The 25,226-nt window shown below is 42.6% G+C and overlaps 1 protein-coding gene across 1 annotated transcript in view; it reads left to right on the top strand.

Annotated features, from left to right (window-relative positions):
- Window positions 1-25,226, top strand: part of LOC117505651 (uncharacterized protein C2orf80-like) — an 80,686-nt gene that overhangs the window by 31,075 nt on the left and 24,385 nt on the right. Inside the window, exon 5 of the mRNA XM_034165225.1 lies at window positions 10,606-10,681. Within this exon, the coding sequence (XP_034021116.1) occupies window positions 10,606-10,681 (76 nt within the window). The remainder of the gene's footprint in view (window positions 1-10,605; window positions 10,682-25,226) is intronic.

The raw sequence follows: 25,226 nt of genomic DNA, 5'->3' as shown, positions 1-25,226 counted from the left end.
ATTGAGTGTTGTTAGAAGGAAAGGTGATGTAACACAGTGGGAAACGTACCACTGTCCCAGCTTGTTTGAAACGTGTTGGAGGCATCCATTTCAAAATGAGCAAATATTTGCACAAAAACAATAAAGTTTATCAGTTTGAACATTAAATATCTTGTCTTTGTGGTGTATTCAATTGAATATAGGTTGAAAAGGATTTGAAAATCATTGTATTCTGTTTTTATTTACATTTTACACAACGTCCCAACTTCATTGGAATTGGGGTTGTACACCACCAGTTGTCTTATCACCCAGAACGCTGTGGGGAAGTAAAATCTGTCTTTTTTTTTTTTTTTTTAGCATACATCTGTGGTTTTCTCCACAGAGAGAATGCATTAAATTGGACACTGTGATGCTCTCTCAGGTACACAAGTACACATCTTACTTCACAGAGAAAACCTACCTGGTGGATTGGTGAATGTATTTCCGTCAAATATGTTCCGACTTCATATGTTGTTGTAAATTCTGCTACCTGCATCAGTTGGCAGCAGGATCTGAATGAGATGTTCTGCTAACATCCGTGCTGGTCTTGGGAAGGACTACAGAAATGAGCTGCCTTTTCAAAATGATTGTGAGCATGACCGTGTGTCCATGAGACGGAGGCAGACCAGTCGCACAATGTGGGACTGGGGCACCTCTGAATCAGCAGGGGATGGACCAAGCCAGCAGGGGGTGACACGAAGCATTCCCTTGATCACAAGAAATGAGGCGGCCACCTTGGATCTTGTGTCTTCCTCCATGGTTGGCCATCAAAAGGGCAGCCACAGCAGCAGCACAGTACACATACTACCAGGATGAAATGCAAAGCCAGAGGTGTGGGCCAGTAGTGGGCATTGCTAACCAAAAAGTTAGCTTTGATAAGAGCTAATCAGCTAACTGAAAAGTTATGTTTTATAAAGCTAAACCAATAAACCACCCAAGAATTTATTGGAAGCTACAGCTAACCGATAACTTTCAGTATTGCTTCCACACTTGCAACTACTAACAAGCTGATTTTGAGTTTTAACACCACGATCACTTCTGGGAGCATCAAAGACGACCACAAAACCAAACAATGAGTCAGCACTTCTGTCTTTGAGCGTCCTGCCCCCTGCTGGAAGCTCCTGTTTACTACATATTTTGCAGCAGAGGAGCAGCGAAGTGCACGCACGCACACAAAAAAGCCATTATTCCTTAACCGAATACAGCCGTGCTGCAGTGAGGCAGAGGTCTTGGCAAATAAAGCAGTTTTGAGTTATGGTTTTGATTCAAAATCATCAAATTATTCTGGATAGAATAACTCCATTAATGTCAATTCTGTCATTTGTCAAAGTTAAAACATAACACATATCTTTTAATTTTAAATAATGCATTAATTTTGAAGTTTTGTAGCAAACACAGACAGATGCCAAAGCGATTATGGGTAAATGAGCCTCCACTAACACTGATTGGTTGACTTATTCATTCTATTTAAAAACCAACATGTTAATGTGAGGTGTGTGTGTTGGCGTTTACATAAAAATGTGCTTTTGTAAAATATGCCTTTTTTATTTGGAAAAAAAAAAATTTGCAAAAAGCCAAAAAGTCAAGTTACGATTTGATAACCGTCTGATGTAACCAGGGTCAAAATAAATAGAACACTGCCATCTACTGGCGTCCAGACGCTCATACTGCCATGAACACTACTGGCCAGTAGATGGCAGTAGAAACCGTGACAACTTGCCAAAACAAAATTCCAAATAATCTGTGTCTGCTACGTTTAAGATGCATGGAATTTAATAAACGCAAACTGATTTTCAGACATCTTATATATATTACTGTGGAACAAAGATGACAGACAGTGTTTGACATAAGCAAGACTCTAAAGAGCAAACAGGAATCGATTGCAGCTCACAATTATTCCAATTGAAAATAATGGAGAAGCAACCTGGGTTTCTTCTGGCATTTTTACATAAACAAACACAATAACATCTATAAACCCAGAGAATATATTCACGAGAGTTTTATGCCGCATTCACACCGTGCGCGACGTGAGCGACTGCAGCGACAGGTTGCCATGTAATCCCTATGTAAGGACCAGTGGTGGGCACACTTCCAATAATCCGATAACAGATAATTATCGAAAATAATGTTTTCATTATCAGATTATCTTTTTAGATAACTTTAAAAAACATTATCGGACCAATTATCTTCCGATTAATTTCTTTCCGATAACTTTTAGACCGATAAACAAAGTAAACAAAGTTGAACAGCGATAAGCATTTTTAAAATTTAAAAAAGTTCAGCACCTACCTGTTAAAAGTTTTATAACAGATGAACCGTAATACCCTCTGCTAACAGAAGAGAGCTGCTTCTATGAAAAGCATCTCTATCCTCTGTAGACAAAGGAGAAATGGCCAAAAAAAAAAAAAAAAATTTCCTTTAACACCATACCAATATGCAGGCAATATCACCTAAGTCATCCAGAGGCATACATTTTTAATTTATGGTTCAAATTTTAACCAAACTAATTTTGGATAAGTTATTTAAAATTACTGTCATGTCTGAAGTTTTATAAGTGAAAATATCAGATATATGTTTTAGTTTTAAAGTAATGTGCTAATTTTTAAGGTTTTGTGAGCACATGCTGTGCCCAGTGCATTATGGGTAGGATGATGTAATCTCAGTACATTCACGACAGGACAAATGCATTTCAGACACTCTGTTCAGGCTCCACGGACAACAGCGTTAAACTCTAGTGCCTAAAACTCTCATGAATATATTCTCTGGATTTATAGACGTTGTTATTGTATTTGCGTTTGTTAAATTCCATGCATTTTAAATGTAGCAGACAGGGATTATCTGGAATTTTGTTTTCAAGACCTCTACTGCCATCTACTGGCCAGTAGTGTTCATGGCAGTATTTGCCCTAAGTACTAAGCGTCCGGTTATATCAGATGATTGTCAAATCAACTTTTTGGCTTTGCAAATGGCTTTTTTTTTTTTAACAAATGAAGTTTAAAAACAAAACAAAACAACAGCAAAAAAAAATAAAAATAACATTACAAGACAGCTCTGCAGTGTTTGCACAGGCACAGTGCGAGCAGTTTGATGCTTGTAGCTCTTCAGCAGCAGGATACCCTCACGACGGCCGACCAGAATAATATCAAACAGGTTTGATTTTCATGGGACCATACAATCGGTGATCAGGAGGTGGTCCTGAGATGTTAAAAGCTTGTTACTCCATGTACACGATGCAGGACGCACGATTAACTTGAAACTCAGTCCAAAAAATTCCTGTATGAAAAATCACCTCGCACACTGTAAAGCACGTTTTACAACATCATAAAACGTGCGCACATTCTCTCCACATGCAAAACATTTTGCGATGACACTTCCAGGGCCCCATAAAAATGCCTGTTTTTACAAATAAAAAAATTGAATATTTTACAAAAGGACATTTATCTGTAAACACCAACACACGACAGACGTCACATTAACGTGTTGGTTTACATAATAAATGACTGAACCAATCAGTGTTTAGCAGAGGCACTTTTACCCAGAATCCTTTGCCTGTATTTGTTACAAAACCTCGGAATTAGTGCATTATTCAACATTAAAAGATATATGCTATATTTTAACTTTGTACAAATGACAGAATTGACATTAATAGAGTTATTCTATCGGTATTAATGTTATTTATACATCAAAACCACCTTTTCAGTTATCTGATTATCTGTTATCGAAGTTAATTTTTTGGTTATCTGTGCCCACCACTGGTAAGGACGCGTTTTGGCGCCAAGTCATGCAGCGCGATGCGATGGACGCGAATGAAGCGACGCGAGTGAAGCAATTTTGAGCAATTGGCACATTTGTGGCGTGATATTGCGTCGCATCACGTCACGTTGCCCTCCTCCCCAAGTTCAAAAATCTGAACTTTTTCGTGTCGTCGCGCCGCGGTGACCAATCAGGGACTGAATATGTAGTGACATGGAGATGTCTGGAGTTTCACTGAAGATGTGAACATGTCCTGTATCTGGTAGTAGCCTGTGAGCAGGACTTATGACTCTTTTGTCCTTTATTTCACAATTACGATGAGTTTTTGGAGCAAGCAGCAGCACCACAGCAGGAGGAGCGGAGTTTCTTTTTATTTTTATTTTCCGTGTGCACGAGAGCGAATCATCCGAGATTATTTTACTTATTAACTACACAGATGTATAATAAAGCAAATGGTGACTGGTTTCTAAACACAATTATGACAGAGTTTTTTGAGGAAGAGCGAGGAGCAGCCCTGCAGCAAGCAGCGGAGTTTTTTTCTTTTTTTTTACGTGCACGCGCGAGCGAATCGTCCCTGAAGATTATTTTACTTATTAACTACACAGATGTATAATAAATCAAATGGTGACTGGTTTCTAAACACAATTATGACAGAGGTTTTGGGGGGAAGACTTTTTTTTTTTTACATGTGCATGCGTGAACGGGACAGGAGGTCCACAAACTGGGTCCCGCAGAGGCGGAAGGACCGCTGAAAGCAGCCGTCATCCAGACGCAGCTCCTGCAGCAAATAATGATACTCTCTGTATTGGGAGCTTTCCACAGCAACTCGCTCCGTGTGATCAAGGTCCGTCATGTTAACTTGACTGACAACCGGAACCGGCGAGTGGAAAGGAAGCTCCTCCTATTTGATGATGCACCGGGGTGAATTTTTGCAGCAAAAGCACAGCGACACACCGGGCGAAGGAGGCGTGTCCGTCGCCATGCGACCCCTGTGATTTTGTAGCGTCTGATCGCTCCTGGTGTGAACGCGGCATTAGGCTCAGTATACAAAGAGGTTGATCCTGTTGTCCGTGTGGAGCCTGATCAGAGCGTCTCAAATGCATTTCTCCTGTCGTGAATGTACTGAGATTACCCGTAATGCACCTGAACACAGCATGTCCACCAAAATCCCAAGATTTAGAGAAGCGAACAGGTCATTAGCAGTGGTGGGCACAGATAACCAAAAATTAACTTCAATAATCTTCAATAAAGCTAAAACAATAAACCACCCAAAAATGTATTGGAAGTTACAGATAACCGATAAATTCCAGTATTGTCTCCGGTACATTTGCAACTACTAACAAGCTGATTTTGAGTTTTAACACCACGATCGCTTTTGGAAGCATCAAAAGCGACAACAGACCCAAACAATGAGTCAGACCTTCTGTCTTTGAGCATCCTGCCCCCTGCTGGAAGCTCTTGTTTACTACATGGCTTCCAGCACAGAAGCAGCTGAGAGAAGCCACAAAGCTCAACTCTCTACTCAATCACAACGTTGCCGTCAGGCCGAGGTCTTGGAAAATAAAGCAGTGCTGAGTTATGGTTTTGTGTATAAATAAAATGAATACTGATAGAATAACTCCATTAATGTCAATTCTGTCATTTGTACAAAGTTAAAATATAACATATATCTTTTAATGTTGAACAATGCACTAATTCTGAAGTTTTGCAACAAACACAGACAGATGGCATTCTGTGTAAAATGTGCCTCCGCTACACTGATTGGTTGATTCATTCATTATGTAAACAAACACGTTAATGTGACGTGTGTTGGTGTTTACAGATAAATGTGCTTTTGTAAAATATGCCATTTTTTATTTGTAAAAAATGGCATTTTCAAAAAAAAAAAAAAGCCAAGTTGTAATTAGATAACCGTCTGATATAACTGGTGTCAAAATAAATAGAACACTGTCATGATCTACTGGTCCCAGTGTGAGTTTTGGCCCTTTTTCATCTGATTTTTCATTCTTGTGAGAATTTTTTTGGATCACACAGAGTTTCAGGTTAATTGCGCATCCTGCATCATTTAGTATACATGGAGTAACGAGCTGCGTTTAACATCTCACTACCACCTCCTGATCGGCGATCGTATGATCAGATGAAAATCAAACAGAATATCAAACAGATTTGATTTTCAAACTTGTTTGATATTCTGGTTGGCCGTCGTGAGGGTATCCCGCTGCTGAAGAGCTACAAGCGTCCAACCTCTCGCACTGTGCCTGTGCAAACACCGCAGAGCTGTCTTGTTTTTTTTTGTTTTGTTTTTTTTTTAACTTTGGTGAGTTTTTGGAAATTAAGTTTGAAAAAAAGAAGCTTCTGTTTACATTTTGCTTCTGGGAACACGAGTCCGACGTGTGGTTTTTGAACGTACAATGTGTGTGAGAACATAAATCGTGCGCTCTGAACTTTTACACCGTGCAGTTCTGGTGTACAGCTGAGCTGGAACCGAGTACAGTGATTGAAAATAACAGCCCAGCTTCAGTTTGAATACTGCCATGGACACTGCTGACCAGTAGATGGCAGTAGAGACCTTGAAAACCTGCCAAAACAAAATTCCAGATAATCTGTGTTGCTACTTGCTACGTTTAAGATGCGTGGAATTTAACAAACGCAAACACAATAACAATGTCTATAAACCCAGAGAATATATTCACAAGAGTTTTAGGCACTAGAGTTTAATGCTGTTGTCCGTCGAGCCTGATCAGATTGTCTCAAATTCATTTCTCCTGTCATGAACGTACTGATTACCCTATCACCCATAATGCACCTGGACACAGCATGTGCACACTAAAACCTTAAAAATTAGTGCATTACTTTAAAACTAAAACATGTATCTGATATGTAAGGATTAAACAACGAGAAGCTGTGCATTATACGGTTTGAATGCACGACGCGGAGTTTAAAACACCATGACGCGAAGTGCATTCAAACCGTATAATGCACGGCTTTGAGTTGTTTTATCTGCTTATACTATGGTCCCACACAGTGAGCTAACACACAAATATTTATTTAACAGAACTTGATGAAATACGTAAGTATTTGGGACTATTTTATACCAGTCTCAAGACATTTTGCCTCCAATGCGCTTACCGTGTCTGCGGGCTCGCGCCGCAGCAGGCCACTCACGCCGCCCCCCTCTCTGCTGTGTGGAGCTGCGACCAACTGGCAACAGGTCCAGAAACTACGCTCGCTGTTTTGATGAGGAGCGCTCGGCAGCCCGCAAGGACAGAACCGTTCTCTTCTTCTTTCCCGTCTTCAAACTTGTCCAGTTTGTCCGATGTTAAATCTTTATGCCCTTGCTTTTGCTGTTCTTCTCGTTTGCTCTCCTCCTCCTCCCATTCCTCAAACGTTTTATTTTGGTCAAAAATATTAAAATTCACTTGGAAATCCATGTTTTATCGTGTTTCTGTCATTCACCTGTCAAAACACAGCTGATCTGTGCCAACTGATTTGTGCGTTGCTGTGGTGACGACCAGAGCAGAGTGATTATAACAGTGACTTAACTCACCGAACTATGTGTGCGTATATACGAAAATAATGCACTCCAGTTAGACATGGAATTCTCACTGACCGTGGTATAATTTCACTTTATACAACTTCAGATGTGACGTTAATTTAAATAACTTGTCCTAAATAAGTTTGGTTAAAATTTGAACCATAAGTTAAAAATGTATGCCTCTGGATGACTTGGGTGATATGGCCGTGTATCAGTATGGGGTTAAAAGAAATTAGGGGTTTTTTTTGTGACCAGTTCTCCTTTTCTGCAGAGGATAGAGCGGTTTCTTGTAGAAACAGCTCTCCTCTGTTTGCAGAGGGTAGAACCACACATCTGTTCCCCTTTGTTTACCATGTTAACGGTCTAAAAATTATCGGACAAAAGTTTATCGGAAGATAATTTGTCCGATAATGGTTTTCAAAGTTATCTGAAAAGATAATCCGATAATGAAAACATTATCTTCGATAATTATCGGTTATTGGATTATTGGAACTGTGCCCACCACTGGTCATTAACTGACATTATAAATGTTGATAGGAATTACTGTATGACTATACTATATACTGTACCACAGTATACTGTAAGTAAATACATGTTTCAGTACATCACTGTGCCAATGTACTGTAGTATTGTAATGGAGGGTTAGTGTTTGTGTACTGTTTGTATTCGCCCTGTTGACGTATCCCATAATCCCTTGTACGCCAGAGAGTTGCTGCAGTCAAACAACATATAGAGAATCCATATAACAGTTGTAAATTAATATTATACGAGGTCTGTTAGAAAAGTATCCGACTTTTTTATTTTTTGCAAAAACCATATGGATTTGAACCACGTGTGATTGCATCAGCCAAGTTTGAACCTTCGTGTGCGTGCATAAGTTTTTTCAAGCCTGTCGGTTGTGTCATTCACCTGTGAGCAGGCTTTGTGGGAGGAGTGGTTCAGCCCCCTCTGCGGATTTTTATTGTCAGGAAAATGGCAGAGCGACTGCCGCTTTGCTGCATCAAAATTTTTTTCAGAAACTGAGAGACAGCCAGGTGGAAACCATTTGGAAAATTCAGATGGCTTTCGGTGAAGCTCTTATGGGCATCACACAGATTAAGGAGCATTACAACTGGATTAAAGACGGCCCACAGTGGCTGAGGGCGTGCCGCGCTCCAAGGGGCCATCGACAGGCTGAAACGACCAGATCATTTCCAAAGTGAATGCTGTGTTGATCTGGTACGTCATGTGACTACCAGAGAAATAGCAAGAGAGGTGGACATAGCACTTTTTCGGCACATTACACTGTTACAGGAGATTATGTAATGAAAGACGTGCGGTGGAATTCGCACATCAGGACGGAGCCGCTAATGGCGCAGAACAAAAAGCACCTCTGTGTTGGAAGTCTCACGGGACATGCCCAGCTCTTCCACCATTCGGAAGATTCAGACGGCTTTGGGTGGCTTTTCAGTTGAGTGAGTATCTGAGAAATTGTCAAGAGCTGAGCATGTCACATGTCCTGTGAGACCAACACAGAGGTGCTTTCGTTCCGTGCCATTAGCGGCTCCGTGGCAAATTCCTCCGCTCCTGTTTTCATGACAAAATCTCCTTTAACAGTGGAATGTGCTGGAAAAGTGCTATGTCCACCTTTTCTGCCATTTCTCTGGTAGTCAGATGACGTCCCGGATCAACACAGCATTCAGTTTGGAAATGATCTGGTCGTTTCAGCCTGTCGATCGCCGCTCAGAGCGCGGCGCGCCCTCCGCCATTGTGCGCTGTCTTTAAACCGGCTGTAATGCTCCTTAATCTGTGTGATCCCCATAAAATCGTCCCTGAAAGCCATCTGAATTTTCCGAATGGTGTCCACCTGGCTGTCTCTCACAGTTTCTGGAAAAATTTGATGCATTGCTGCTCCAGCCGTTCAGACATTTTCCTCACAATGAAAATCCGATGAGAGGGGTGGACCACTCCTCACTCAAAGCCTGCTCACAGGCGAATGACGCAACCGACAGGCATGAAAAAACTCATGCATGCGCACGAAGGTGCAAGCTTGGCTGATGCAATCACACGTGATTCAAATCCATATAGTTTTTGCAAAAAATAAAAAGGTCAGATACTTTTCTAACAGACCTTGTATATTAGTCTGGAACAAAGAGGACAAACAGTGTTGTAAAGAACAATAATCAAGACGTTAAAGATCAAACTTCACTTTCCCCCAGAACGACATGAACAGGAAGTGATTGTAGCTCACAGCAGCTCCCACTGAAAATAACGAGACAGACTGTGATTCTCACATGTTTACATAAAATAAACACAATAACAACATCTATAAACCCAGAGAATATATTCATGAGCGTTTTAGGCACAATATAAAAATAGTTTTATGTTGCGATGTTTATGGTGTTGTCTGTGTGCAGTTAAAGTGCAGCATGATCAGAGCGTCTCAATGCAGTTCTCAATGTTACAGAGATCTCACATCGCGGCGATCTCTCCGAGGTTTTGTGGGATTTGAAACGTTAATAGGGCGAATGCTTAGTATTCCATGTATATTTTTGTACTTTATTTTTACATAGGCTTAGTGTGTACAAGTGCTACGTGTAAACACACACAGGATTTCTGTTATATGTACAAGTACTAAATGTACAGGTTTTTTGTTTTGCAACCTGAATTTAGCCAACAGTGAACAATAACCATTTATTTCTACAGCTTCGTGTCCTGAACATTGTAGTTTCTGTTTTTCTTTGTTGTGTTCAGACGCTGCTCAGTAGGGTTTGTAATTTTGATCGACTCCGGGCACGAGTTGACTACATAGTTCAGTTTTGAGCACAGACTGAACTGTTTTGAGGTGAAAGTTTGGTTTTGACTCAGGTTTTGTGAATGTAGCTTTAAAATTGGGTTTTGTGTTCACAGTTTAGAAAAAAAGAGAGCAGCTTCAGAGAAATTTGTCTTAACAATGGAGAAAAACTAACAAATGAAATGAAGCTGACTAGAAAAACCATGAAATGTCTTAGTTCAGCTCATACTGTCTGCAGTGAAATAAAAGTCAAAGTAAATGTAAAAATCACAGGGTTTTTCCTTTTCTTTTTTTCCCCATCTGAACTTTGTGCATTTATTAATGCATACTGTTTTTTGTTGTTGTTGTTGTTTTTGTTTTGTTGTTTTTTTGCTCGTTTTGAGTTATTTTTGTTTTGAGAATAGTTTTTAAAATTGTAAATGAAAGGCTCTGTTCAATTTTTGTAATCATAAACCATTAGAAATGTGGAAGAGTGGCTGAGTACTTTTCCTCTTTTTCATCTCTGCTGCTTCAATGCCACAAGCAGTTCCAGATGTCTTCAGTATCCTGATTGCTTAGAATGTGAGGCCGTGATCTTGTCAGCGTTCGCCAGGCTGATTCTGGTAAGTGTCATTTCGACACATATGCTGCCACGACTCTGAACAAACATTTTCCACTTGAAAATAGAAGCGGTTTGTGTTGTGCAGTGGCATAGTGTTATGCTGTTGATTAAGGTTAGCAGCAGGTGGGGTTGGGCACTGATTGACATGTGGTTGAGGTGTGGCAGGCTGACTCACCAACCTATGTCAGTCATGCTTGTGTGAAGAGAGAGTGGTTTTGGTGGTGTCGCTGGGAAGAGATGGCGAGGAACGCCAAGAACATGAGCAGTGCTGCTGTTACTATACAGGTGCTGGTCATATAATTAGAATATCATGAAAAACTTTATTTATTTCAGTAATTCCATTCAAAAAGTGAAACTTGTATATGCATTCGTTACACAAAGACTGATATATTTCAAGTGTTTATTTCTTTAAATTTGGATGATTATAACTGACAACTAATGAAAACCCCAAATTCAGTATCTCAGAAAATGAGAATATTACTTTAGACCAGGGGTGCTCAAGTTCGGTCCTCGAGAGCCACCTTCCTGACACTCTTAGTTGTCTCTCTGCTCCAACACACCTGAATCCAATGAAAGGCTCATTAAAAGTCTGCTAACGAGTCTCATTGGATTCAGGTGTTGGAGCAGGGAGACAACTAAGAGTGTCAGGAAGGTGGCTCTCGAGGACCGAACTTGAGCACCCCTGCTTTAGACCAACACAAAAAAAGGATTTTTAGAAATGTTGGCCAACTGAAAAGTATGAACATGTACAGCACTCAATACGTAGTTGCGGCTCCTTTTGCCTGAATTGCTGCATCAATACAGCATGGCATGGAGTCCATCAGTCTGTGGCACTGCTCAGGTGGTATGAGAGCCCAGGTTGCTCTGATAGTGGCCTTGATGAATACAATTGTTGGTGCCTTCCTCAGCTACCTTAGCAGGTAGCTGTAGCTTTAGGCCAGGGACAGATGTCGTCAGGTGGTGTCCAACCTTCACCAGGTGTTTCAGCCCTGAACCACAACACCCTCCAGTTGGTGGGCCCGCAGTGAGTGGCCAACTCTCTGTCCATCTTCCCCCAGCTTCCAGCTTTCCTCCTCCCTTTTGCTCCAGATACAGCATGAGGCACGTTCTGCCTCCTCCCCCATCCAGCAAGCCGCTTGCTTTTTACTCTGCTCATCCATCCCTATGGCAGAAAAGAAGCTCCATGTGGACTTCGCTGGGAAGCCCCTACACCCTATCTCTACAGGGAAAACCCATGCCTGCCAGCCCCTGTCTCGGCATTCTTGGGCCAGAGGTTGGTATTTTGCAGGCTTCCTTTCATGGGCCTCCTCGCAGCCCTGTTCCCACGTCACCGTCAGCTTGACCAGGATTATCTTCTGGTCTCTTGCCGACCACAGCACTATGTCAGTGCGGAGGGATGTTTGCACCACCTTGGGAAACTGCAACCTCCTCCCTAGATCCACCCTCATCTCCCAGGAGCTTGCGGCATGAAAGATGCTGGGTCTTTTCCCTTTGGTGGTCTGTACAGGCCTGGCTCCTTCCTTAAGGAAGGTGAGCGCTCTTCCAGCAGTTGTGTGGGCTGATCTCTTCCTGACTCTCTCCCGCTCTATGGTGTCAGCCAATGAGAGGAGCACTTTGTCGTGGTGCCATCTATACCGCCCCTGGGTTAAAGATGTTTTGCACCCATAGAGTATGTGGGCCAGGGTCCCCTTCTGGCTGCACAACTTGCAAAGTGGATCCTCTCTTAGCCCCATGTGTGCAGATGTACTGGGTAGGGGAGGGTGTCATAGACCGACCGCAAGAGGAAGGAGATGCGGTATGGCTCCAGGCGCCACAGCTCCCTCCACGTGACTTTGCGCCTGGGCAAATCCCATTTTGTCCAGTGTTATGCTGTTGATTAAGGTTAGCAGCAGGTGGGGTTGGGCACTGATTGACATCTGGTTGAGGTGTGGCAGGCTGACTCACCAACCTACGTCAGTCATGCTTGTGTGAAGAGAGAGTGGTTTTGGTGGTGTCGCTGGGAAGAGAGCAGCCCACTGCTGAGAAGCTTGGGGGAATTCCCAGCCACCTCCGCAGATGCTTGTTGGTCTTCCGCTCAATGACCTCGATGGTAATCATGGGAAACTCATAGACCATGAATAGCCAAAGTAGCCTGGGCAAGAGGCCGTGTTGATACAGCCAGGTCTTGAACTTGCCCGGGAGTAAAGACTTGTCTGTCTTCTTCAGCCATTCTGCTTCACAGCCTCAGCAACATTGGTGCCAATCCATCAGCGACACGTTGAACCATTTTTCCAGGCATTTTATTGGGCTGCCCTCGATGGATGGAATGACCTTACCCTGGACTTTGAGGCTAAACTTGCTGGTGACTCTGCCCTTCTTAATGACCATGCTCCTGGACTTCCTGGCTTTAAACAGCATACCTGCCCAGGTAGCGACACTACCCAAGGTTTCCAGCACCCATCTTGCTTGGACGTGCATCACAGTTGTTACAGTGATGTCGTCCATGAACGCTCGCAGCACTGGCTGCACAACACCGGATTCCAGTTTGGGGCCCCGGGCTATACCCTGTGCTGTGGATAACAGTAGGTTCCAATATCATTCAGTCTCAGTTTTCACAACTTCAGTTAATGTTAAATGCAAGTAAGACAAAAGTAATGTTATTTTCAAACAAAAAGAAAGTGCCCTCACCTCTCCCTACTATTACCACAGCACAGGGATTACAAATTGACTTTGTATCATAATATAAATACCTTGGCATTATTTTAGATGAAATTTTAACCTTTAAGCCACACATTGAAAATCTACTAAAAAAGCTTAAGCTAAAACTAGGCTTCTTTTTTTGGAATAAACACTGTTTCTCTTATAATGCCAGGAAACAGCTGGTTTCTGCCACCTTTATGAGCCTGTTAGATTATGGAGATATCGTGTATATGAACGCCTCTGTCAGCTTATTACGTATGTTGGACGCTGTGTATCATGGAGCTCTCAGGTTCATTACAGATAGCAAAGCTCTCACTCATCACTGCACCCTCTACTCCTTAGTTAAGTGGCCCTCTTTACGCACATGCAGACTCCTACATTGGTACACATTCATTTACAAATCCATCCTTCACTTGGTACCACCATTTGTCATGTTACTTTTCATGCAAACAGCAATATTACAGTCTTTGCTTCAATGATTTGATCACTTTCAGTGTTCCTTCTATACGTACTGAGTTCGGCAAAAAAGCATTCTGCTACTCTGGTCCATCCACTTGGAACATGCTTCAGCAGGATTTGAGGTTGTCTAGTCTGGTCACACTTGGGGAGTTCAAAGTTTTATTGAGTTTGGAAAATACATTTATAGGCACTTGCACTTGTTTTTAATTATTTTACTAATGTATGTATTCTGAATTTTTATTGCGTGTACTGTAACATTATTTTTATATTGTTAACTGTTATTGTTTTGCAAAACAGGTCTCTCTTGTAAATGAGACATTAAGTCTCAAGAGATTTTCCTGTCTAAATAAAGGATTAAATAAATAAAAATAATTCCCATAATGAACAAGACGGGGGAGATGGTGCACCCTGTTGGAATCCCCTTTTGGAGGTCCAGCCAGCTGGTGGAAAAGAGCGCTGATGAAAACCTGAGTCGGAATCCCGCAAGGTAGTTGGTAATCAAGCCTCGGATTGCCATAGGGATGTAATAATGGTCAAGCCCTTCTTGGATGAGGTCATATGAAATTGACCCATAAGCATTGGCAAGGTCTAGCCAGACGACTGTTAGGTCGCTTTTCTTCTGCCTTGCTTCTTGAATCAATTGGGTGATCATCGAGGTGTGTTCCAGACAGCCCGAAAAGCTTGGGATGCCACCTTTCTGGATGGATGTGTTGATATATTGGTTCTGCGTCATGTAGGTGGTAATTCTTCGTGCCAGAACAGAGAAGAAGATCTTACACTCTATGCTAAGGAGAGAGATTGTCCTGAACTAAGAGATTGTGGAGGATCTCTCCTCCTTCGGAACAAAGCATCCCTCCGCCAGTTTCCAGCTAGGTGAAATTGTGCCCTTGGCCCAGATCTTCCTCATGGTTTTCCACAGCCTCCTGAGGAGTTTGGGGCATTTCTTGTATATCTTATATGGTACACCACTTGGGCCAGGGGCAGCTGAAGATTTGGCTTTACGGACGATGTCCTGAACCTCCTGCCATGTGGGTTCCTTCACGTTCAACTCGATTGTTGGCTTTCCAGGCCTTGAGATATAGTAGTTGGCTCCTAGACCCTGACTCCTGTTGGGGTCACTGTAGGCTTCCATGAGAAACTCTTCTACCTCCGACTTTGAGCTGGAGAGTGAGCCAGATCTTTGTTGGCCAAGAAGTGTCTTAGTGAAGCGGTATGGGTCTTTTACAAACTGAGTTCTCTTCTCTTCTTTTTTCCGACGCTGCTTCCGAAGGTGTTCTGCTCTTCTGAGCCTGCACAGCTGTCCTCGCAGCTCACTTGTTAGGTCTTTAATACCTTCTCTCTCGGTCGGTGAGGTGGTCTTAAACAGTTTGCTCAGTGCCTTTATCTCGCTTCTCAGGCGATGAATCTCCCTCTCCCTCCTATTTGGCTGCTGCTGCGGTTGGCACTGGCCTTTCTGCTCTATTGTGCCAAACCGTTCCTTGGCGAGGTTGTACATTATGGTGGTAATTGTGTCTATCTTCCTATGTACCGGCCCTGCTGTGGTCGCTTCCAAGATACCCTCGATGTCATCATCCAGTTGTATCCACGCATTGTCGTCTGCCATCTTTGGCCATCTAATCCTCTCTCGCTTTGCCAGTTGGGTTGGGGTTACTGGAGGGGGGTTCACATGAGCAGGTTTCTGGTGCTGAGGCAACTCAGGTGCGGAGATCTTCAGCACTGTGGGGTGCTTCCTGGCTGTAGTTCTCCGTTGTCTGACCAAACTCTGGGTCTGTGCGCTGCACCGGAGTTGCTGATGTTCTGCTCTTGGACCTACTCTGGTGTTGCTTAAGTCCTCTGGTGCTTTTGCAGATCTTCCCACAATGGCACCGTACAGTGTACTCCACTCCAGTCAATGTAGATTGCTTGAGCTTTCTCATAGTCATGTTCCTTGTCCTGGCCGATACCGATGTGTCCATCCCATTGAGTCTCTCTTCTGCCCCCCCTCTCGGGAGACTCTGGGGGTATTGTTCATTTGATTTCTTTGTTGCTTTGGTTGGTGCCCCCTTGCGAGTGCTGCTCACAGGATAGCTAGCCCTGTGTGCCCACGCCAGTCTTTCCTGGAGGTCAGCTGTCTCTCCAGCGTCACCGACCTTTCTCGGTTGTCATCTAGTCTAATTCCTAGACGCCACTGGTAACCCAGAGATGACTTGATGAATACACTTGTTGGTGCCTTCCTCAGCTACCTTAGCAGGTAGCTGTAGCTTTAGGTCAGGGGCAGATGTCGTCAGGTGGTGTCCAACCTTCACCGGGTGTTTCAGCCCTGAACCACAACACCCTCCAGTTGGTGGGCCCGCAGTGAGTGGCCAACTCACTGCCCATCTGCCCCCGGGTTCCAGCTTTCCTCCTCCCTTTTGCTCCAGATCCAGCATGAGGCATGTTCTGCCTCCTCCCCCATCCGGCGAGCCACTTGCTTTTGACTCTGCTCGTCCATCCCTATGGCAGAACGGAAGCTCTATGTGGACTTCGCTGGGAAGTCCCTACACCCTATCTCTACAGGGAAAACCCATGCCTGCCAGCCCCTGTTTCGGCATTCTTGGGCCAGAGGTTGGTATTTTGCAGCCTTCCTTTCGTGGGCCTCCTCGCAGCCCTCTTCTCACGGCACCATCAGCTTGACCAGAATTCAGCTCTTCTGCATTGTTGGGTCTGGTGTGGCCCATCCTCCTCTTCACAATACCCCATAGGTTTTCTATGGGGTTAAGGTCAAGTGAGTTTGCTGGCCAATTAAGAACAGGGATACCATGGTCCTTAGCCCTCTGGGGTCCGAGGGCATTTTTTGGACAGTTCACTCACCTGGCATAAATGTTTTATTATTGCTGTTAACAGCTGTCCCTGCATCCCACAATCAAGTTTTATGTCTTTTTTTTTCAGGACAACCTGTACTTTCAGAATATATATGCTATAGTGATTTTTTATAATTGTAATAAAGGTTTACAATCAGAATTAAGAAAGGAAAAAGTAAAGTGGAAAATAATTTTCCACACACATTCATTCAAAACACCATTCATTCAAGAAAAAAAAAGTACGATTCTATCTCATATCATTAAAAAGTTATTCATAATTTAGAAGAAACTTGGTCTCAGCCGTCGTATACGAAGGCATCAGCCCCAGAGGGTTAAAGCAGGTACTGGTAGCTTTGGCACTGTGTGCAGGTGCCAAGTCCTGTTGGAAAATGAAATCTGCATCTCCTTGCCTAGGCTAAGCGTCAGCTGATCAAATTGATGCCGATGTCTCACTGGACCAAGAATCATCATTTCAGTTTTATCAGAGTTTAAAAGTAAGAAGTTGCTGGACATCCAGCTTCTCACTGATGCAAGGCAATCTTCTAAGGATTTTATGTGGATGAGATTACCAGCAGTTATCGGCATGTATAATTGAGTATCATCAGCATAGCAGTGAAAGGTAATCCCAAAATGCTCCAATATGTGCCCAAGGGCTGCTATGTAAAGTGAGAAATGCAGGGGGCCTAAGACGGACCCCTGTACAACCCCAAATTTCATGTCAGTAAGGTTAGAGGTAGTGTTATTGTGCAAAACACAGTGAGAATGACTGGTCAGGTATGACGTCAGCCATGCAAGGGCACTCCCAGTAATCCCAAAAACAGCTCCAGGGGCCTCATGTACAAATCGTGCTTACGCGCAACCAGGGGTGCGCCTGTCCCCATGTCCATATGCAAACGTATCAAAAGTGAAGTGAGTGGAGGCTAGCGTCCTCATGTTTCTACACCTATTGTTCGACTGTGGACATGTAAGGGTGATTCTTTAACTACGGGCACTATTGACCTTGTAAATGTAATTTCCAATTGCCTTACAATATAAAGCGCCTTGGGGCAACTGTTTGTTGTGATTTGGCGCTATATACATGTGCTCTGATGTCACTGTTTATCTCTATAGAAACTGCCCAAATAATCTTTCATACAAACTGTTTAAAGGGACATTACAGTGTTGTGGTGGAAATTACGGCAATAGTGTGGGACAACTACATTTTGTTTAAAAAAATCACAACAGTTGTATGACATTGAATACCCCAATTATGTTTTGATTATTTTACTGATATTTTATTCAGAGATATTTTAAAACATTAGAAAAAACGTTTCTTTACTATTCATTTTTATCATTGAAGATCAAAAGTCTGGGTGTGGGACAAGCACAAAACGGCAATATTTGCATATAATGATGCTGAAAAAAGGTGAAAAAGTCATCATAGACTACTAGAACAAATTTCTTAACACACTTTCATTGTAAAGATAACTATAAAAGTGTGAAATTTCCCCTTTTTTCTGTTTTTCATACAATATGATCAAAGGACATAATAAGTGCCCGTAGTCTAAGAATCAGCCGTAAAGGTGACACAGGGAACTGTTAATAGTGTGAAAACATGAAGTCATCAGAGTGATGTGCACATCAGAGACACACTGCTGAACAATTAACACATTCACATGTTGGCAATTATATGGATGGATATAAAAGCATATGCGCAAAGTGATGCGTAAAATGGCACTAAGGGTGTCTGTGTCAGCATTGTTAAAGTACCTTGCAAATGGTGCAATCTGATGTGAGCATGTAGTCAGAGAACACGAGGATTTACTTGCAAATGATGATACCGTATTTTCTGCACCATAAGGCGCACCGGATTATAAGGCGCTGCCTCAATTAGCGGGTACTTAACCCTTGCAAAAGGCGCACGCTAAAACATATAGTCTACAAAAAAAAAAAGGTCATGGAAGCAAAACGGTGAGTTTATTTGAACTTTTTAACAACTCTGAACTACCGGTATTTAACAATATGGTACTCACATTATTTTTTATTATGGTTCTGTCACAAATCCATCGAAGTCTTCATCTTCTGTGTCTGAGTTGAACAGCTGGTCTTCTAGCTGTGGCCACCTCGCTTTGTTTCTGCGGAAACTCTGTTTGGTGTTTTTAACTTGGCGCAGTTCATTTTCTTGTTTCCTCTCGCAGCTGCTCTATTCCCATGAACAACCACGTAACTGATAGCCTGCAGTTTGCTTCGTAAGCATGTCTCTTCGCTGGCGCCATTTTCGGGGGTCCTTAGACAAACAAATGTTGTTTTGCAGGATACCTGTAGTATACGGTAACTACCGGAGGAGTGGCGGAGGTAAGTGTACGTACCACGGACTCACGGACTCTTCTCTGATTGGTTTATCACTGGCAGCGTCCGTACTCTACCAGCGTACGTACTTTACGTATTATGTAATGTTCTCCGATTGGTTTATCGCTGCCAGGGTACGTACTCTACGCTGCTAGCGTACGTACTTTATGTATTACGTCCTTGTGTCAGTGGGAAATGGTCCGATATTCTGACGATCAAAGACAACGTTGGTCGTTTTTACAGATTTGGGAATTCAGTGCGCACATAAGGCGCACCGGATTATAAGGCGCACGGCCGATTTTTGTGAAAATTTAAGGCTTTTAGGTGCGCCTTATGGTGCGGAAAATACGGTAATTGGCTCATAAACCGATTTCAGTTACCAAGGCCACTGTTACTGGAGTTGCGCACAGAACTGCGGTCAGCCCGGAATGCAATTCAGCGACGAGCCAGGGGTTGTCTGTGCCCACACAGGTGCTGACCACGCTGGGCTTCCTGGGAACAGGGGCATACCAGCGGGAGCTGGTCGATCGGTCAGGAGTGTGCCACTCAACCTTGTACCGAGCCACCAGCTGTGTGGAACACAGTCATCGTAATGTCATCCAGGTACATCACATTCCAACATTACAGAGCATTTTGCAGTGAGAGCCGGTTTCCCCAAATGTAATCGGAGCTATTAACTGCACACATGTTGCTATAAAGGCACCATCACATGATGAGTTTGTTTTTCTAAATAGGAAACGTTTTCATTCCGTCAATGTTCAAATCATTTAACACACCTACGCATTTGCAGTTATATGGATGGATATAAAAGCACGCACAAAGTGATGCGTAAAATGGCACTAACACTGGCTGTGTTAAAATGAATGAATGAATTAATGAAATAATAAATTTATACAGCACACACTCCAAAACAACAACAAACAAAACTTACGGGGTCTGTCAATAAAGTATAGGTCCTTTTTATTTTTTTCAAAAACTATATGGATTTCATTCATATGTTTTTACGTCAGACATGCTTGAACCCTCGTGCGCATGTATGAGTTTTTCCACACCTGTCGGTGACGTCATTCGCCTGTGAGCACTCCTTGTGGGAGGAGTCGTCCAGCCCCTCGTCGGAATTCCTTTGTCTGAGAAGTTGCTGAGAGACTGGCGCTTTGTTTGATCAAAATTTTTTCTAAACCTGTGAGACACATCGAAGTGGACACGGTTCGAAAAATTAAGCTGGTTTTCAGTGAAAAGTTTAACGGCTGATGAGAGATTTTGAGGTGATACTGTCGCTTTAAGGACTTCCCACGGTGCGAGACGTCGCTCAGCGCTCTCAGGCGCCGTCGTCAGCCTGTTTCAAGCTGAAAACCTCCACATTTCAGGCTCTATTGATCCAGGACGTCGTGAGAGAACAGAGAAGTTTCAGAAGAAGTCGGTTTCAGCATTTTATCCGGATATTCCACTGTTAAAGGAGATTTTTTTAATGAAAGACGTGCGGACGGGTCCGCGCATCGGGACGCAGCCGGCGCGGTGCGGCGGCACAGGAAAAACACCTCCGTGTTGATAACCATTTGTAAAATCCAGGTGGCTTTTGATGGCTTTCAGTGGAGTGAGTATATGAGAAATTGTTTAACAGCTGGACATGTTCCAACTTGTCCTTAAGGCTTCCAACAGAGGTGTTTTTCCTGTGGCGGAGCGTCGCGGCGGCTGCGAGCCGACGCTGCAATCCGTCCGCACGTCTTTCATCAAAGCACTTCATGATGATGGGTGTCTGTGCCACAGAGCGGTCGTCACTGAAGCAGGATGGAGCAGATTTCTTTGGCACAGGTATGATGGTGGCAGCTTTGAAACATGATGGGACAACGGCTTGCTTCAGGGAGGTGTTAAAGGTGTCCGTGAAGACATCCTTAAGCTCCTGTGTGCAGTCCTTCAGCACGCAACCAGGGATGTTGTCTGGACCTGTTGCCTTGTGTTAGGGTTAGGGTTAGCAGGGTGTTGATAGCAGCGAGTGTCCTCGTCACGCTGGCGGCACAGAGGCACAGGGTCTGGTTGTTGGAAGGGGGAGGGTCTTCTGTGGGCGTGTGCTGTTTTATGTTTCAAAGTATGCATAGAAGGGATTTCATTTCATTTCTTATTTTTTTTCCATGGTAATGAATTAGAAAAAAAACAAGAAAAATTACACTTTACAGAGTACAAAATAATACATTCTATGTAAAGAAGAACGGGAGTAGGATGAAGAAAAACATCTTATCTCCTACCCCATTCTTCTTTAACACAAATTTAGACGGCCTCACCTTTGTGTTCCATTATAAGAATTTTTCCTTTTCTTTCTTTCCTTTTTTTCTTCTTTTTTAGCTCTTTCATTTGGATTTTCATACAGTTTTAGTATTTTCTGTTTGTACCGACATTTAAAAAGAAAGACATTTGAACATTTTAAATGATTTTCCATAGAGTTCCATTGTTTCACACCCGCCACTGAGACACACATTTGCTTCAGTGTAGATGAAAAAAGGGGTTTTAAAATCATTGTTGTGTGTTGGGGGTGTGTGGCTGGACATTTTGGTGTTCTTTTCTTTTCTTTGCTCTCCAGGTGGTATGAAAACTGATTTATTGTCTGTGGAGAAGGTGCTGGCAGAAGAGTCCTTCACCCTCATCAACATCATGTGCAGCACCTGTGGATGGTGCTCACGTGCAACCTTAAAGACTTTCAGCTGAAGCAGATAATGAGATGGCGTTCTGCATTTAAGCCATGAGTGATTCAAGCAGAATTGCCGGGAACTCGACCTTGTGATGTTCATTTGTGAGACGCTGAGGACCGCGCCTGGGTTTGACACATCGTGCCTGTGAAGGAGGACGGGTGAGGGACACATGCTGTCAGCACACATCAGAGGTGATTAATTGTTTGACTAATTGTTAATAGTAACTTGGTATTTTGTTACGCAGTATATTTGAACTTTGATGAGAATTGTGCAGCTCGCTTCTCACTGCCGTGGCATGCAGACTGATGATCCTCCACCTGTTGTGAGAAGCTGCTCATTTACATAAAGCTTAAATACAGACCTGAATGTGTTGCTGATAGTGTGTGCCTTTTGAAGGATATTAGTTGTAGCTGCTGACTTACCTCACCTTTTCTATCCTTCGCAGAGAGTCGGTTTGTCGTGTCCACCTGGGGGGTGTTTGGCGGTGAACGTGGGTCCAGAAGCGCCGGGCTTCGATCCTTTTGGGCGCTGGAGAGCGTGCCATCCTTCACTCCACCAGACTGATGCAGTTTTTGTTTGTACATGTTGTTATGCACCAAAGGGTGAAAAAATAAATTGTTTTGTTATTGGAACCGCTTTCTGGTTATTTTAGCGCTGGGTTCCGTCAGACGCAGGTCCGCTCCTCAACTCGCGTCGACACATAACAATCATACCTTCTTCGGCTTGTCTCACTATTTACAGTGAAAAGTGTTTGCAGACTACATGCTAACAGAAAAAGTTTGGCTTTATGAAGAACTAATAATGTTTTTAAAGCAACCAAGTCCTTCAGTTTTAATGGTTGTGACCTCAGAAACAGTTCTGTTGTATGTGCTGTCGGAGCAGCTCTATTAATTATCCTTATAGCCCTCTTCTGTAAAATAAATAAAGGCATTAAGTTAGTGACATATGTATTGCCCCATATCTCCAAAAAGTACATTAGGTATGACAAAATCAAAGAACAATAAAGGAGTCTCATCGCCTTGTAATTTAACATATACTTGACCTTGGTCAAAACAGCAATATTTTTACAAATTTTACATGTGCGACTTCCATTTCAAGTTTTCATCAATGAGTACTCTGAGAAATTTAAATTCAGACACACTCTCAATATCAATGCCATTAAAATTCAGCTTGAAATTAGCAGGGCATTTATGATTTGTAAACAATATATTTTGTCTTACTCAAATTCAATGATGATTTATTTTTAGTAAACCATTTCTGAAGTGCACTAGTGTTCAGAATAATAGTAGTGCTATGTGACTAAAAAGATGAATCCAGGTTTTGAGTATATTTCTTATTGTTACATGGGAAACAAGGTACCAGTAGATTCTCACAAATCCAGCAAGACCAAGCATTCATGATATGCACACTCTTAAGGCTATGAAATTGGGCTATTAGTAAAAAAAAAGTAGAAAAGGGGGTGTTCACAATAATAGCATCTGCTGTTGACGCTACAAACTCAAAACTATTATGTTCAAACTGCTTTTTTATCAATCCTGTGAATCACTAAACTAGTATTTAGTTGTATAACCACAGTTTTTCATGATTTCTTCACATCTGCGAGGCATTAATTTTGTTGGTTTGGAACCAAGATTTTGCTGGTTTACTAGTGTGCTTGGGGTCATTGTCTTGTTGAAACGCCCATTTCAAGGGCATGACCTCTTCAGCATAAGGCAACATGACCTCTTCAAGTATTCTGACATATCCAAACTGATCCATGATACCTGGTATGCGATATATAGGCCCAACACCATAGTAGGAGAAACATGCCCATATCATGATGCTTGCACCACCATGCTTCACTGTCTTCACTGTGAACTGTGGCTTGAATTCAGAGTTTGGGGGTCGTCTCACAAACTGTCTGCGTCCCTTGGACCCAAAAAGAACAATTTTACTCTCATCAGTCCACAAAATATTCCTCCATTTCTCTTTAGGCCAGTTGATGTGTTCTTTGGCAAATTGTAACCTCTTCTGCACATGTCTTTTATTTAACAGAGGGACTTTGCGGGGGATTCTTGCAAATAAATTAGCTTCACACAGGTGTCTTCTAACTGTCACAGCACTTACAGGTAACTCCAGACTGTCTTTGATCATCCTGGAGCTGATCAATGGGTGAGCCTTTGCCATTCTGGTTATTCTTCTATCCATTTTGATGGTTGTTTTCTGTTTTCTTCCACGCGTCTCTGGTTTTTTTTGTCCATTTTAAAGCATTGGAGATCATTGTAGATGAACAGCCTATAATTTTTTGCACCTGCGTATAAGTTTTCCCCTCTCCAATCAACTTTTTAATCAAACTACGCTGTTCTTCTGAACAATGTCTTGAACGTCCCATTTTCCTCAGGCTTTCAAAGAGAAAAGCATGTTCAACAGGTGCTGGCTTCATCCTTAAATAGGGGACACCTGATTCACACCTGTTTGTTCCACAAATTTGTCGAACTCACTGACTGAATGCCACACTACTATTATTGTGAACACCCCCTTTTCTACTTTTTTTTACTAATAGCCCAATTTCATAGCCTTAAGAGTGTGCATATCATGAATGCTTGGTCTTGTTGGATTTGTGAGAATCTACTGAATCTACTGGTACCTTGTTTCCCATGTAACAATAAGAAATATACTCAAAACCTGGATTAATCTTTTTAGTCACATAGCACTACTATTATTCTGAACACTACTGTAATATCATTTCATGTTCAACAGTCTTCTGAATTGTTTTTAAATTGTTCCCAGACACAAAGAAATTAGTGTCATCAGCAAAGAGGACAAAACGTAATACCCTAGATACATTACAGAGGTCATTAATATATATATTAAGTTTTGGCCCCAATACCGAACCTTGGGGGACCCCACAAGAAACTGTGTTTAATATAGATCTCTGGCCTGCATATTCTACGTGAGTTATAAAAAGAAGCGGGGAGCGCTGATTCAGACGGGCGGCTTTCTCCTGCCTCTGCTCGCCGCGGCCCTGCCCGTTATAACGAGTCTAATAGTACCCAGAGGATAATGGCGTTCAAAGCGGCGCAAAAAATGTTTTTACTCACTCCACAGCAGATGCTTCAACTCGGTCATTCCGTTCCACTGAGCGGAAATAACATCAGACAAACGGCGGAAAATGATTTAGACTCGCGAATGCGAGGTATACTGGAAGAACGTACTCACTCTCCTTATGAAAAAATTAAAAAGTATGAGGCTCTGCTGCAGCGCTATTTAACCCTGATCAAGCAGGGGGAACTCGAATCACGCGTTTCACCCCCGCAAGAGACTCGCGTCGCTAAGCATCTGAGATAAGCGCATTGTAAGGAAAGATAACGAATCTATATATTTCTGTTTAAAGGCGGCGTCTGTCATGAGTAATAGTTTACTCCCGGTCATAATCACAGCGGGGGTTACGCCCTGCTGGACTAAATACTTTAGAAGCAAATAGCCGTCAAAACCTTTTGAGTTGTGAGCGATGAACACGTATTCTTTGAATTTTCTCGTTCTAAAATGTTTAAAGAAGCGGGCTACGCAGTCTGTCCCCCATGCGCTCCAAAAATCA

The sequence above is a fragment of the Thalassophryne amazonica genome, unplaced genomic scaffold (assembly GCF_902500255.1).
Source record: "Thalassophryne amazonica unplaced genomic scaffold, fThaAma1.1, whole genome shotgun sequence".
In the NCBI taxonomy this organism is placed as follows: domain Eukaryota; kingdom Metazoa; phylum Chordata; class Actinopteri; order Batrachoidiformes; family Batrachoididae; genus Thalassophryne; species Thalassophryne amazonica.
Note: the sequence above shows the minus strand (reverse complement) of the source record. Positions and strands in the feature narration are given on the sequence as shown.